At 40.3% G+C, this 15,714-nt stretch overlaps 1 protein-coding gene across 19 annotated transcripts in view; it reads left to right on the top strand.

Annotated features, from left to right (window-relative positions):
* The window catches only part of ptprt (protein tyrosine phosphatase receptor type T), a 397,778-nt gene that overhangs the window by 194,200 nt on the left and 187,864 nt on the right, over positions 1-15,714 (top strand). For all 19 annotated transcript variants that reach the window (XM_034201114.1, XM_034201107.1, XM_034201120.1 and 16 more), the window contains exon 11: positions 2,292-2,401. In XM_034201114.1, the coding sequence (XP_034057005.1) occupies positions 2,292-2,401 (110 nt within the window). The remainder of the gene's footprint in view (positions 1-2,291; positions 2,402-15,714) is intronic.

Genomic DNA, 15,714 nt, shown 5'->3' with positions numbered 1-15,714 from the left:
TGATCCAGGACCATAGCCACGACTCAAGATCCAGGGCTCGCGATCCAGGACACAGGACCGCAGGATCATCCATGACTCCGGATCCCGGCGTATATAGACACCAAAAAGAAAGACATTTGGGGAAGCTGGGTTAATCGGAACATGAGAGTACACAGGTATAGACAGAGAGAAGGAAGAAGTAAGATGTCCCCCGACAAACTAAGCCTATATCAGCAAAACTAGGGGCTGAATCTAATCAGCCCTAACTATAAGCTTTATCAAAAAGGAAGGTCTTAAGCGCACTCTTAAAAACGGATAGGCTGTCTGCCGCCCGAACACAAACTGGAAGCTGATTCCACAAATGTGGAGCTTGATAAGAAAAGGCTCTGGCTCCCATTGTACTTTTAGAGACTCTAGGAACAACCAACAACCCTGCATTCTTGGAACGCAGTAGGGTACGCAGTAGGGTATAATGAGTTCTTTAAGGTAAGATGTCGCCTGCCCATTAAGGGCTTTGTAGGCGAGAAGAATAATTTTAAATTCTATCCTGTGTTCTATAGGGAGCCAGTGTAAGGCAGCCAGAACAGGAGTAATGTGGTCCCTTTTCCTAACTCTGGTTAGTACACGAGCTGCAGCATTTTGAATCAGCTGAAGCGACTTGACTGACTTCTTGGTACACCCTGATAATAAAGAGTTACAATAATCCAGCCTTGAAGTAACAAATGCATGGACTAGTTTCTCTGCATCGTTTTGAAGCAAGATATGCCTGATTTTTGCAATGTTACGTAGATGGAAGTAGGCGGTCCTTGAAATTGATTTTATGTGGGCGTTAAAGGATAAATCCTGATCAAATATAACACCAAGATTCCTTACAGTCTCACTGGAGGCCAAATTAATGCCATCCATAGTTAGTATATCTTTAGATAATTTATTTCGTAGATTCTTCGGGCCAAGTACAATAACTTCAGTTTTGGTCGTGTTTAACATCAAAAAGTTTAAGGTCATCCACGTTTTTAAGTCCTTGAGGCAGTCTTGAATTTTATTTAGATGATTAATTGCATCAGGCTTGATTGATAAATATAGTTGAGTATCATCCGCATAACAATGAACATTTACAGAATGATTCCTTATAATATTGCCTAACGGAAGCATATATAATGTGAACAAAATAGGTCCGAGCACTGAACCCTGTGGCACTCCATGGCTAACTTTGGTTTGCGTGGAAGATTCATCGTTGACACGTACAAACTGAGAGCGTTCAGATAGATAGGACCTAAACCAGCCTAAAGCAGTTCCCTGTATGCCAACTAAGTGCTCTAGTCTTTGCAATAAGATATCATGGTCGATAGTATCAAATACAGCACTGAGATCGAACAAACGACCATCTGTAACGTTAGCATTCAGCGGGAGCACTAGATGGCGAAAACTTTAAAACGTAATTATAGGACGTATTTTTAAGCGCTTGAGAAAACGACATATTTGGTCGTAATAAGGGCCTAAACAATTGGCCTATTTGGTCGTATGAGTTGGAGGACTTGTTGGCTCAAAGAGAGAAAGGTACTATTAAATGTCACATTAAATCTGTTTCTCAGGCATGTTTCTTGTAAGCTGAATAGCAATACTCTGGGCATTAGTTCATTTTCAGAGAGTAGCCTGATATATAAAGAGACTTCATCTTTTTAGAATATAAGAAATATCATTGAATACCCTGTCATATTTAATTGTTGGGACCGTCCTTCTTGATAAAATGATATGTCTGGCATGAGCAGCATGTTTTATTCTGCCTTATAGGAGAAAACCCCAAATTAGATTTTCCCTAACTCAATATTGAGAAGGTTACTAGATATTTGAAACTTTTGTTACACTAAACCACAGTATTAGGTGATACAACTCCTTTCTTCTCAGATTCCGTGCACTTTCCTTTTTTTTCACACTTCTTTGATGTATCAAAATATATATATTTATGAATGTTGACGTATAGGAGAATGGCACTTTGGTACAAGATTTCTTTCACACGTCAGTAATTGAGAAACTTACTTGCTGTATTTCATGATGTGTTGCAGGAAAAGTTAGCATCATTACATGTGGAAGTCATTGTTGTAAAATGATAAACTGATGTAGAAAAGTAGAGTATTGTGATGTGAGTGAATCGTTAAGATTTGTAGTCCTTATTAGGATAAAGTCACCGATACAAGCCTTTACACTACAAAGACAAATTGTGTCACCCATCATTCTTTTACTATAAGTGTTGTTATACGGACAGTCAATATTGATGTTACATTTTATTTGAATGTTTTGTCATTGTCCCACAGTGCCTGCCTCAGTGCCGATGGAGTCCCTGCAGAACACGCCCTACGAAGAGAAGATCTTCATGCAGTGGAAAGCTCCCAATGAGACCAACGGAGTCATCACACTGTATGAGGTCAGTCAAAGAGTTCCGACTCACGCTCACTGCACACCATACAAGGTCATGTTACAGATCATTGGTTTGAACCCATACTGGAAAGCTAACTACATATGCAGTGTGTAAGAATTAGAGTGGCTGTGGCAAATTCTAAATACAGAAACATAAGTTATGTGTTAGTCATATGCAAGGTGAAATTGGTAGAAAATCCACTTATATGCAGGACATATATGAACACTCTGGAAATGAGCAGCTGTTCATGAATGCACATTCTTTTGAAAGGAGAGTTGGAAAAGAAAAGAAAGCGGAAGAAAGACTTCTCCCCAGACAGTCCTTGAAACAATGTTTGGGAGTGAGTGAGATAGAGATATATTGCCATTTTGACTTTGTGTATGTGTGTGTGTGTGTGTGTGTGTGTGTGTGTGTGTGTGTGTGTATGTGTGTGTGTGTGTGTGTGGTGTGTGTGTGTGTGTGTGTGTGTGTGTGTGTGTGTGTGTGTGTGGTGTGTGTGTGTGTGTGTGTGTGGGGGGGGTGTGGTTGTAGATGTTTTATTCGGGTTGAAGTTGAGTTGAGCCCTCCATCTAATGAATTATTGACCCATTCTCTGCCTCCTGTCTGCCTCTTATATCACTACATCAAGGAGCTACCTCACACCAAGACCAGGCAGGGCTATTAGTGTGTGTGTGTGTGTGTGTGTGTGTGGTGTGTGTGTGTGTGTGTGTGTGTGTGTGTGTGTGTGTGTGTGTGTGTGTGTGTGTGCGTGCGTGTGCGGTGTGTGGGTTTTTAGCTGGTAAAATGATTAAAAACCGGTAAATTCAAAACCTGCCGGTCAAAATGTCCGGTAATAATTAGGGATGCTCTGATCGATCGGCCGCCGATCATTATCGGCCGATATTCACTCTTAATAGTTTGATCGGTGCTCTATATAAAGGCCGATCAGCAGGGCTGGATCTGATCGATATGGACATAAACGCGAGTGAAGTATAACCAGACGCGAGAGAGAGATCAGAGATCAGATCAGCTGCGGAGTCTGACGGAGACACGCAGCTCTGCATGATCACCTGAAGCTCCGCCCACTGTTTAGTGCGCTGCATGAGATACAGACGGGCTGTCAGGAGAGAGAGGGAGGGAGAGAGGAAAAGAGAGGATCCGTTTCTGCCGTGTTATTATTCAAAGTTAATTTAAATCTACTACAAGTAGTTTGTTTGAATGTAATAATTATGTTGTTTGTTGTTTGGGGAATCATTTATTGAAAAATGGATCTGAACTTTTCGCTCTGTTACGATTATAAACTGAAGCAATATAAAAATGAGCCCCATGAACTGAGTTTTAAACATCAGCATATCTGCTCATAGTCCGGTGATTACCTGCTAACGGAAACTCTGCTACACAACTCTTATTATTATTATTGAAATATGACCGGTAAGTTTCAAATTTGTCCGGTGAAATAAATTATTTCCGGACATTTGACCGGCAAGAAAAAATCCTGGCGGAAACCCTGGTGTGTGTGTGTGTGTGTGTGTGTGTGTGCGTGTGTGCGTGTGTGTGTGTGTGTGTGGTGTGTGTGTGTGTGTGTGTGTGTGTGTGTGTGTGTGTGTGTGTGTGTGTGTGTGTGTGTGTGTGTGTGTGTGTGTGTGTGTGTGTGTGTGTGTGTGTGTGTCTGTGTCTGAAAAAGGGTGAAGTACCAAGCAAAAGGCATGTGTGTTCTTGGTTAAGTTGCTGAGTTTTTGAGTGAGTGTGTGAGAAAGAAAGTGATTTGGCAAGCGATACAACATGTGTGTACGAGACCTAAGTGAAGTACTCAGTGAGAAAGTGTGTTCTGAAGTTTCTGAGTGTGTATGTGTGTGTGCATGGTTTTGAGAAGGGGAATGTGTTAAGTTGGGAATGTGTGGTGGAAATGTGTAAGAAAATGACATCAGTGCTTGAGTAAGTGTGCGTAGTTTGGAAAACCTGAAACATCTTTATAATACTCAATACATCTAGTATCTGTCTATTATTCCTTTCTTTAACAATGGCCATCAATTCAATCAAATAGGTCAATACTGAATTATGAAATCACTAAAGTTTTTGTACGGTGGCCAGCAGAGGCGATAGTAATATAGTAGTAATAGCATGTGCTACAAAGACCCAAAACACTTAACAAAGGAGAAATGCATTGCAATAAAAAATAGTGATGCAAAAATGATGCCAAAACACATGCAAATGAAGAAACATCTTCACCTACTGTAACATACGCAGCGTTTACTAAGACAGCTGCAAATAAAAAAATCTGGAAGAAGCTTAAAACACAATGGAAACGGGGACAGTAAAAAGTGACACACACAGCTGGGACCAGTGTGCTTGTGCTTGTCGACGTTCAGGAATGATGAAGTAGGCCAACTGTCACTGTCGGCAGAGTCTGTTTCATCATTTTAAGTGTTTTCTTAGTATATTTGAAATTACTATGGGAGGCTGTGGCTCAGTGGAATAGTGCGCTGAACTTAGAATCAGGGGATAGCAAGTTCGAGTCCCACTGCAGTCAGCATGTCGTTGTGTCCCTGGGCAAGACACTTCACCCCAAAATGGCTCCTGATGGGATTGCCCACAGTAGTGAATAAGTCGGTTGAATAAGTCGCTTTGGATAAAAGCGACTAACAAGTGACAAGTGACATGTAGTGACTAGGTTAGCTTTAAGAGCTAGCTAGCTTACAACAGATCTTACAATAATATCGGGAGGAATCATGTGATGACATTGTTCAAATAAGTCTTTAAGCCAATACAACTTACATTTGAGGTACGTTTCCAATACTGGTGACAGTTGGCTAACTTTATCATCCCTCAACCGGAACAAGTAAAAGCTGCTCAAGTTACGTCAAGTTGATACATGTTTTCTAAATGCTGCGTGTGTTCAAGTGGATGAAGATGTTTCTTCATGTGTTTCTGAAACTGCAGCGCGTTTCTCCTAATAAACGTGGTTTGGGCGGTTTGTAGGCCACCGTAATTGTTTTAAATAAAATGATGTAAAAAACATTGGAAAAAGTGCAAAAATCTTGCATTTGAGAAGCCAGGAAAAACAAACGTTTGACATTTTATTCAACATATGACTACATTAATTCTTAATCTGAATCTTTTGATTTAGCGGTTCTGAACTCTACTGAACATATTTCAAATGTGTGTTCTTCATATTACTGTATAGCTGCTCTCTTTTACATCATATTCTCCCATCTTCTATCTAATTGCCTCTATTTTCTCCCAAGCCCTCTCTATATCCATCTCCAGTCTCTCGACTCTTTCTGTGCAGCTAAAAGACCACTTAGCACCATCTCTTAGACATCCATTAGAACTCGAACCCAGAGCTTGAAAAAACACTCCTCACAGTTAATAAACCTCTGGGGACCATCATCAGTTTGGCCTTGTTTTGTGTCTGTTTCATTAATGTGGATCTAAGCTCCCTGCCCTCTCTGCCCGGGCGGAGGCGGCACGACTCAGCATCTGTTAAACATATCAGAGCCTCCACACAATGCGCTGCTATTAGAGATAATTACTATAATTGCAGCTATTGACAGGATTAAAGGCATCATCTGCGACATCTAAAGGGCCTCTTGTTGTATGCTATCCTGCTCTGTTGTCTCTTGTGTTCTCTGTTTTTCTCTCCTTCTGTTTCCCTGGCTTTTCAGGATAAAAAACAGATGAATTACACCCAGGACAATGACAGGAAAAGGGGGGGAATATATTGGCGGAGGTGAATAATCTTGAGGAGAGATAAGAGAATGAGAAGAACACAGCGAGAACTGGGAGAGGAGATAAAACGTATTAAGTGGAAATGTGTCCGAAATTAGTAATTCATTCAGAGTGCAATATGATCACTTCATCCCTTGCTTCTGTTACTATAATTGCAGCTAATTACAGGATTAAAGGATACATCTGGGTGAGATCTAAAGGGACCGATCCCCCCCTTACCCTGTCTCCCCTCTCACTCCTTCCTGTCAAATTCATAAATGAGGAAGGATAAATAATGTCTGGGGCGAATAGTAGAGGGAGGGAGTGTGATGGATGGATAGTGGGGACAAACTTGATCAAAACTATATTACTCTGTCTTTTCCATGGATGTAGTAGGGAAGGAAATTATTTTTAAAACGCCATCTTTGTGCTTAATCCTCTGTGAACTTTGTTTTTTGTAATCGTGCCACCAAAATGTTGTGTTATGTCTCATTTTCTTAATTCAAAATTTACCATTTGGATTTAAAGTTAAACGAATAATCTGCTAACAGTAACCAGCAACTTTTGGAGATCAGGTAAAACGTGATAAAACCAGATTAGATTTATTTAACGTTACTGTTATCTTCTTAAATTGGCACGGCGGCTTTAATTGGCACTTCATCGAATCAGTATTTCATTCTTAGCTGACAGTTACCCCCGACAGAGTAGACCTTTCCACCAGCCCCAACACATCGCTGATAAATGATTCCATCTGAACCTCCATTTTCAGGGCCAAGCAGGCGGCATTTTTGTCAAACTGAAAAACCTCATCCAAGATAATGACTGGCACATTTTGGATGAAACGGACATCCTGGCAAGTGGACACAGTGGTTCATTTGAAATCCTTTGTTTCCTGAGCGAAATAGATTAGACAGAATTTGATACAGGATATTCACTCTGATCTTGTTTAACTGGCATGGTGCAGTTTAGTTGCTGGGCAAGCTGTTGGTTGGGATTTAGCTGCATTTAGGGCTTAAAGGTGGGGTAGGTAAGTTTCAGAAACCGGCTCGAGATACACTTTTTGTTATATTCCATGGAATGCTCTTAACATCCCGATAGCAATGAATATCTGAAATGCTTTGACAAAAAATCCATAAAAAAACGTCATCTGTGGAAGCCGTGATACTGTAAAAAGTATAACCAATCCGTTTAGCCTAAACGGATTGGTTATATGACAGTCTGTCAGCCTTCCATCTCGTGCACGCACAAATGTATCTCGTGCCCTCATTGTATCGCGTGCATTGCGCGTTCATATGTGTTGGAGGAGGTGCTCTGTAAGGAAGTCTGAAGGAAGGGGCGGATTCTTTTCGGCTGTGTACTTTCACATTTTAGTGCACTCGAGCCGGTTTCTGAAACTTACCTACCCCACCTTTAAATGTGGGGATTAATAATATTGGTTTACTAAAAACAAAACAAATCAAATGACCAAGATGTCTTGTGATTGAAAACAGAAGAAACTGTGCAAACTTATAATCATTTGTATTAGTATGTTTAGGTTCATGTTAGCTATATAAACAATCAGTTTGTCTATCTAAACAACTGCAACGTTAACTATTGAAAGTAATACTATTAAGTGGAACCTAATATTTTAACTTAATACTATTCCTTTCACCTAACCTAATACAATTATGTTTCATTTGTTGACATAATAAATGTAATTGAAGTCAACGTTTCAGTCAATTCAGTGCGTGCAAAGGATGTTTTTTTAAATCACAGTCTAGTAATATAATACAATATAACTGTGCTCTGCTAGAAGCATATGTATTTGTAGATCAAGCTAAAATAAACGATCAATGCTACTGGATTATTTACCATGAAAGACCCGCTTCTCCCTGCCCTCTCTGACCCCTCAGATAACACACAGATATTGGCAGTCACTGAACTGAGAGCAGACGAGCACACACTGGTGCACACAGATCATAACCTTGTCAATCCCTTCTTTGATTGCCTCATCACACCATCAGGGCATTACAGGTCCGTTCTCTTGGCCAGTTACCCCCCCCGCTGCTCTCTGCAGAGACCTTCCTTAACCCCTGTGAGCCTAACATATGCTGGCAGTAACATCGATTGCAATAAAGCACTGAAGCAAATCATGTCATCACAGTTTTTCTCATTTGGTTTGACAACAAGTCAACGGTTTTCGTGTTTGAACCCAAGTACCAGCTCAAAAGGTGAGGATTTGTCTCAGTGTCTGTTTTCGAGGACATTGATTTTCTCTGTTTAGGATGAATAAAGAAGCTTAGGTTATATTAAACAAATCTACAGTTAAATATGTAACTTGTACTGTCCTGTGCAATGTAGCCTTCTCTTTGGACACACTCCACATCACTTATCAACTTAAACAAAGGGTTAAACGTTCCATATGTGAACACAACTTTTCCCACCAGAAATGGATTGATAGATTGTTAATGATTCCTAATAAAAATGACCAGTGTTAACTTTGTTCTGACATTGGTGGTTCTTCAGCCATATAAATAACCACTGAGCTTTAGTAAAGGCAGAGATCTTGTGATGGTATTCTGCTCAAAAACCTCTAGGGAAACAGCCGACTTTGGTCTGTGTCCTTTCTCATACCAAGGTCAGTGTGGTTTATTTTCTACCAGTTGGCTGATCTTCCTCTAACCTTAACCGAGTTTTAGTAAATGCAACTGAACCTTAATGACCTATTTTGTCAAAGGAAAACTTCAAAGCACTCAACCCTCCAGCTGCTCAATATCCAGCAGCGAGATCAGAGTAAAAAACTCTAAGAATGTTTTGCTGACGAACCCAGGAGCTGTTTAATCCAACAGACTAAACGATAGGCTACTAGTACAGTATGTAGCTATGCTGTTCTGGTGTGGTGGGTGAATAACTCTGAACATTCCTCTTTCCTCAAGAAGGGCCTTTAATCAATCACACAAACCAATACTGACCACCAGTCTGGTATTTAGTTACTCTGTTCCAAGCTGTTGCTTTCTGTAGAAATGGCAGACATATAGTTGCTGCATTCTCTTTTCTTATCACTGGATTCTGAACCAAGGGATGGTTGCTTCTCATTAGGAGGGGAGCTGAGGTGATTTCTCTATTGATTGTGTTGACTGTTTACTGGGTGATAGAAGCGGCTCAGCTCACTTCAGTGCAAACCAGGAAGTTAAAGACACTGCAAAACCCAACAGGGCGTACGGCCACTCAAAAACAGCAAGGATCTTATTATCTGATTTCTGTGCCAACTCGAGCAACTGAAGTTTCATCTGGGAATATCAATGTTTTAAAAGGATGGCCTTATAAATACTCAGAACTTTAAGCTTTCACATTTAAGATAGTTGGAATACATTGTTATGAATGGAAGTACATATATTCAGCTGTATAGCCGATGAAGACTGGCACCTTGGTTATTTGTTGACTGGTATTAATGGCACATCTGGCCCATTACAATGATGTCATGGCTAGATAATTGTATTCATAAAGCACATTTAAAAGATTCAAATAGTAAAACAGCATTGTGAAAACGACAATTAAAAAAAAAAACTCTGAGTGCATGTCTTAAATTCGATAGTTCATTTTCTATGTGTATTTATGTATCTATTTACTCATAAATACTTCAAGTATTGATTTCTTCATTCATTATTGTGTATATTAATAAACAATGCTTTAATTGCAAAGCAAGCTAAGAAGCTTTTTTTTCTATTTGGGGACAGATCTTCAAAAGTCAGTCGTTAAAACTGACTTTAAAAAAACAACATATATATATATATTGTATATTATATTAATAACAATTGAACAATGATTAAACACATGTAACACAGAGGCTCACAATATGGAACATGAGACAGGTTACAGCGGGACAAACAGACACAGGACAGTACGGTCACAGAGAATTGAACAGAGAATGCAGACTGACAGAAAGTCCTTTTTCTGAGGAGTCTTTAAAGGAGTCAATGGAGGGGAAAGGTGTCATTGTTATTGTATTGTAATTGCTGTTTAACATTTATTTTTTAATTAAATAATAAGACACAATGAAATACATTTCGTCTGGTTGAATTGGTGTATTGGAAACCCTGGCAATCAGTGCTGCAGATTCCCGTTCTCTCCCTCTTACCGAGGTCAGCCTTTATTTACTCATGGATCACAGAATGGGCCTTTAACAAAGACCACTACTCTGCTCTGCTGAGAAAAGTGTTTACTGACAAGAAGCTTGTTTGTGGATTTGACCTCAAAGACAAAGACTCAAAGCTTAACACCGTCTCTTACTGAAAGTTCACTTTGAGTCAGACACGAGCACACTCAGACCGCTGATTAAAACTGGCAAGAGAAGATCTCCACAGAGCCTGCAGTACTTGATGTGTGTGTGTGTTTACTACCCTAGCAGATAAAAGACTGAAGGCATACAGCTCGCTCACACACACACACACACACACACACACACACACACACACACACACACACACACACACACACACACACACACACACACACACACACACACACACACACACACACACACACACACACACACACACACACACACACACACACAAGTTTGTTTTTCTTCAAGATCTCAAAGAGCAGAAGAAAAGAGCAACATAGAATCAAAGCTCTGCTGTGTTGCATGTAGAAAGAACGTGGATCAGAAATAATTGTTACTTTTAAAATCCAAAAACAGCGTCAACTGAGAAGCAATCTCATCCCATCTTCCGTCTCCTCACCTTCTTCTTCCTCTGTATTGTTTTCATTTCTGTCAATAATGGACTATATTTAGTGTGGCGTTCAAGTCCTTGAGCTGCTGACCCCATTTACTCTGCCTCTGTGGCCTGCAGGGGAATGGCCTGGTATCACTTACACCTGTGTGTACGTGTGTAATGCAGCCCTGCTTTCCTCTCTTTGTGTCCATGTTAAATATTGATTACAGCCCCGTGTGGTTCAGCCTCCCCAGCACACCAGGAGCTGAGGGAAATGGGCGAAGTGTACTCTAATAATTATAATCAACAGTTCAGTAGGAGATTTGCTCCTCTGGTTGTATTCAGGAAGTCTTTCACCACTTCAGAGAGAAGCTTTTTGTTATGCTGCTACACTATATTGTGTTCTGTTTTTAAGAATGTGCGGGCTTTTATATTCAGAAACAACAAATACACACAATAACAGTTTTGATTAAAAGCAGTGCATTACGTGTTGTGCTTCTAAGGTGCTGGAATCATTTGAAATGTCAAAACTGTCACATCCTGGCCCTGGCTGATCGCCTCACTCCCTCACCTGTGTATTTTCGCTCCCTGTTAATCACCTGCCTGGTCTCAATGAGCCTCAGCTGTCCTAATGATCACTCCTCACCTGTGTGTTTAGTCTGTGCTGTTTCCTTGGTCAGTGCCAGTTCGTCTTGTCTGTATAGCAGAAGGTGCTCCATGTTTCTCTTCTGACGTAAGCTATTGTTCTAGCTGCTTAGCATTTGTACCAACCTAGTTGGTTGTTTTTTTGTTGCTTCTCTAGTAGTTTTCAGCCAACTTAGTTGGTTGTTTTTTGTTACTTCAAGTCAGTACATTTTTTGATCATGGCCTGTTTTATTTGTACCTTTTGGATTAAACGCTTGACTAAAGACCTTATTGCCTGGTTGTGCTCTTGAGTCCTATTTTTGCTCGTGCCCGTACTTGTGCTTGATAAAAACAACTTCACTGGTACGGAATTGGCTAAAGACACTCTTTATCACAATATGACTCGCTAAGAAAATATGATATATTTGTTGTCAACATGGCAAGAATGTCAACGGATGCCAATCAGTTTATGTTAGGATATTCCTTATCTAATAGATGAGAGGAATAATAAATCAAATAATTCCCTTTTTTCCTGCAAATTGGAGAAAATGCATTTAGAAAAGGGATTACAATAAAATATATGGTTATGTACTTTTGTGAGCATTAAACCCATAGTTGTCATAACTCACTCAGATATTTCACTTTTTCGTTTTTACATTGTAGAAATACAAGAAAGTCCTGAATTAAAATCATACGAGAGTGAAGTGTTAGCATCAAAACATACTTAAAGTAATGTACCAAACGTAACAGAACTAATGTTGCAGAATGAGCCAATTCATATTATTTATGTTTTATAGTTATTATACTCATTATAATTACCATGATTATGGTTGCATTATTGTATACCCCACTTCAATGTGGATACTGATTTAAACGTTTGTGTAGATACTTCTTGTGAATTAATCAATGAAGTTGCGAATAATAACAAACTATATCAATACTTTATAATGTATGTTTCCATAATGTTTGATATATAAATATGTTGCTGTAAAGTAACTGACATTATCAAAGAAATCATGTGGAGTTCAAAGAGTGCAAGAATAGTGTAGATGAACATGTATAAACTCAAGTAAAGAAGAAGTACATGGAAATTGTCCTTAAGTATAGTACTCTATAGGTAGGTACATTGTACCTAGTTACTTTCCAACACTGCATACTAACCCACGTAGTTTCACCCATTTCTTCAAAGATGCTATTTTATCCATACACTTTTGATTGGCATACAACCGTTATGATATTGTCACAAACGAGCTGAGGACCAAAATGCAACACGCGGGAAACCAGTGATAGTCGGTAACCAGCTTTATTGAAGGCAATAGGCTGGTAGGAGACAGAACGGCAGATAGTAGGCAAAGGGCTGGTCGGGGACAGGCAAGGGTTCCAGGAGAAAGCAAGACGGGAGGCGCAGGTACAGAACGGTTCAGGGAGCAGGCGAGGCAGGCTGGTCAGGGACAGGCAGGGTCGAAACCGGGAGAGCAATCTGGAGGGTAATGCGGGAAAGACTGGCATGCTGCAAAGTACGATCTGGCACTGAGGTGAAAGTGAAGTGGGCCTAAATACTAATGGAGCTGATGGGTGTAACAGAGTGAGTGAGAGAGAGAGACAGGGTGTGACTACCAGGTGACTAAGGAATGCTAATGCAGAAAATAGGTGAGTGAGAAAGCAGACTGTGACACATATTTTCTTTCTCTTTTATTCTTGAAGGGAACATTTCTTCAGTTGTATAATCGTGTGTTAGTTGTTGCAACTAATTCAAGAATAACCAATCACAGGCAGAACACATCAAGTGTATAAACAACAAGTCATGTTCAAATACATATGAATAAATGAGCAGCAATAAAGTTATCTTTAAACACTTTGAACACAGTGAAGCAAATCTGTCTGCCGGTAGTCAAAGGGAAGAGGATTATACACACACACACACACACACACACACACACACACACACACACACACACACACACACACACACACACACACACACACACACACACACACACACACACACACTATAGTCAGAGAGGATTATCCATCTAGACGCCGATCCCTACCGGTACACCCTCTCACAAACCCACACATGCACACACACGCACACGCAGGATTAACCCCCGAGGCTCTAACCTCTCAGGCATAACAACGTCCTGCCCTGTAGCCAACCAGAGCTCCCCTCCACCCCCTCCAGCCAATCACAGGACCCCTTTTATCCCTACAGTCTAACAAACCAGCCTTTTAAGCGGTGGTTTGCCATAACAGTTATGCCTCCCTTGATATCTTTATCTCTCACATCTTCATTTTCATTTTCTAATATTTCCCCTTATATTTCTCCCTCAGTGCTGAGGCCTGGCCTACCACTGCTGTGTTTATTTCTTTATTTAATATGTATCTCCTTCATGGTCCCAGCAGTACAGCCAGTTCTGCCTCTGTTGAGTTTATTCTTAATATATTTGTATATTACATTTCCACTTTACTAAGTTGCTTTGGGGATAGAGCAATATCAAATCTAAATAAACATTGAATTAGAGAAAGATCGGCCCTTTTGCTTTTTGCTTTCCAAATAGTACTTTTACACACAAAAATTAAGAGTTGTTACATTTGTTGTGATTAGTTACAAATGATGTACAAATGTAGACTCACCCAACCTGAATACAAAATAGTAAACAACAAAAATGAACAAATGACAACAATGAGACTCCTCAACAAGAGAAACAGTTGCTCACAAACTGAGTATTGTGTCTTTTTAAAAAATGTGGACCTTGCTGATACGTTGGAAAAAAGCCAGGAACCTTTCTCTTGTAAATCACTGCCAATCTTTGGTGAATAGCTTGTCAGCAGATGATTTTTAATGTAGGAGTGAGAGCAGAGGAAGCATGCGTGGCCCACATTAGCATCTAGAGGGAGAGTGCTGTTTCTGTCACTCGTCTCCACTCTGCTGGCAGGAAGTTGCTGTGCGGCTGTCAAACAAGTGTCACTCGGATGCGCGTTCGGGCCGTTTCCCGTCAAACTGTCACCACCGGCGGATTCTTTTGCTGTGATTTTCAACGCTTTATCTCTGATCACCTCTTCCAGGGTGGATCTAGTTTCTGTACTCTTTGATACTTTTGATGTGAACTTCGGTCGCAGTTGGCTTCAACTGACAGGAAACAAGCGCTTTCCAAAGCTCTTGTTTCCTGTCAGTTGCTACATTTCATTCCCAGAGCTTACCGTTCCTCCCTCTGGACGGCTGATTTAGCGATTGAGGCCTTTGTTAGCAAGTAACAGCCTGGCTATTTATGAAGCTTGATTATTGTTGAGCTGCTGCGCATCTCTCTTCTTTTCATTTGATATCTGTCTCTTTCTTGTGTGTATTTATCTCAGAGAACAGTACTACGGCCTGGAAAATGTATTTAGTCCTCATCTCGCGCCATCCCTCTGAATGTCTCTGTCTCTCTTTTGTTTGCTTATCAAGAATCAATGGCAATAATAAATGCAGCGTGGCCACACAATATTATCAGACTTTCTGTTGCTATTTATTTCTGCTGTTAGCTTATCTTTGGGAAATTGGAACGTGGTATTGTGTGCACACAATATAGCATTTGACGTCATGGTGGTTTGCCTTTCTATTCACAGTGACCCAGAATGTCTTGACATTTTAAAGACGGGAAGCAGGAGAACAGTCTGTCCCAAATAGAAACTTCTAAAAACAGACATTCTGCAACTTAAGACAATGGGAGCCTACGGAGTTACCGAACAAGGCGGAAGGTACCGGGTTACATGGTGAGGAGAGGAGAAGAGGACAAATAAGTGGTTTTCAAACTATCATTATGTTTCTGATTGTCAAGCCGAGGGTGGGACATACAAAGTGAAGGAGAATTATTAAGCAAGTCATTCTATTAATTCTCTACTTCTGTCCCCGCTCAGTTCTTTCTCTCATTTGGCCTGGGAGCTCAGGCAGCGTAGTGCATGAAGTTGACCTGCTGTCTCAGGCTCTTCATCAGCTGTGTTAAGCATTGAACCCCCTCTTACTTTTGGTCATTCTTTATTATTATACAATTATAACGTTCAGCATTAGAGGGCATGCTAGGTGGTATACAATTGTCTCTTTCATATTGGAAACAGACACCTGCATTTCCCTGCAGGGATTACTAGAGGTTTATTTTAGCAGTGAGCAAGACAGAGCATATCAAAATACATTTCTTAGAGCTGATTTGGTATCTTTGGTCAATTTCATAGTATAGTTATCAAGTCCAACGTTGTATTTAATATCTCTGACTGCAGCACAGTTGCAGTTGAAACCAGCACAGATGAGTCTAGTGACTTCATCTTAAGGCGAGA

The sequence above is a fragment of the Gymnodraco acuticeps genome, unplaced genomic scaffold (genome assembly GCF_902827175.1).
Source record: "Gymnodraco acuticeps unplaced genomic scaffold, fGymAcu1.1, whole genome shotgun sequence".
Lineage (NCBI taxonomy): Eukaryota > Metazoa > Chordata > Actinopteri > Perciformes > Bathydraconidae > Gymnodraco > Gymnodraco acuticeps.
Note: the sequence above shows the minus strand (reverse complement) of the source record. Positions and strands in the feature narration are given on the sequence as shown.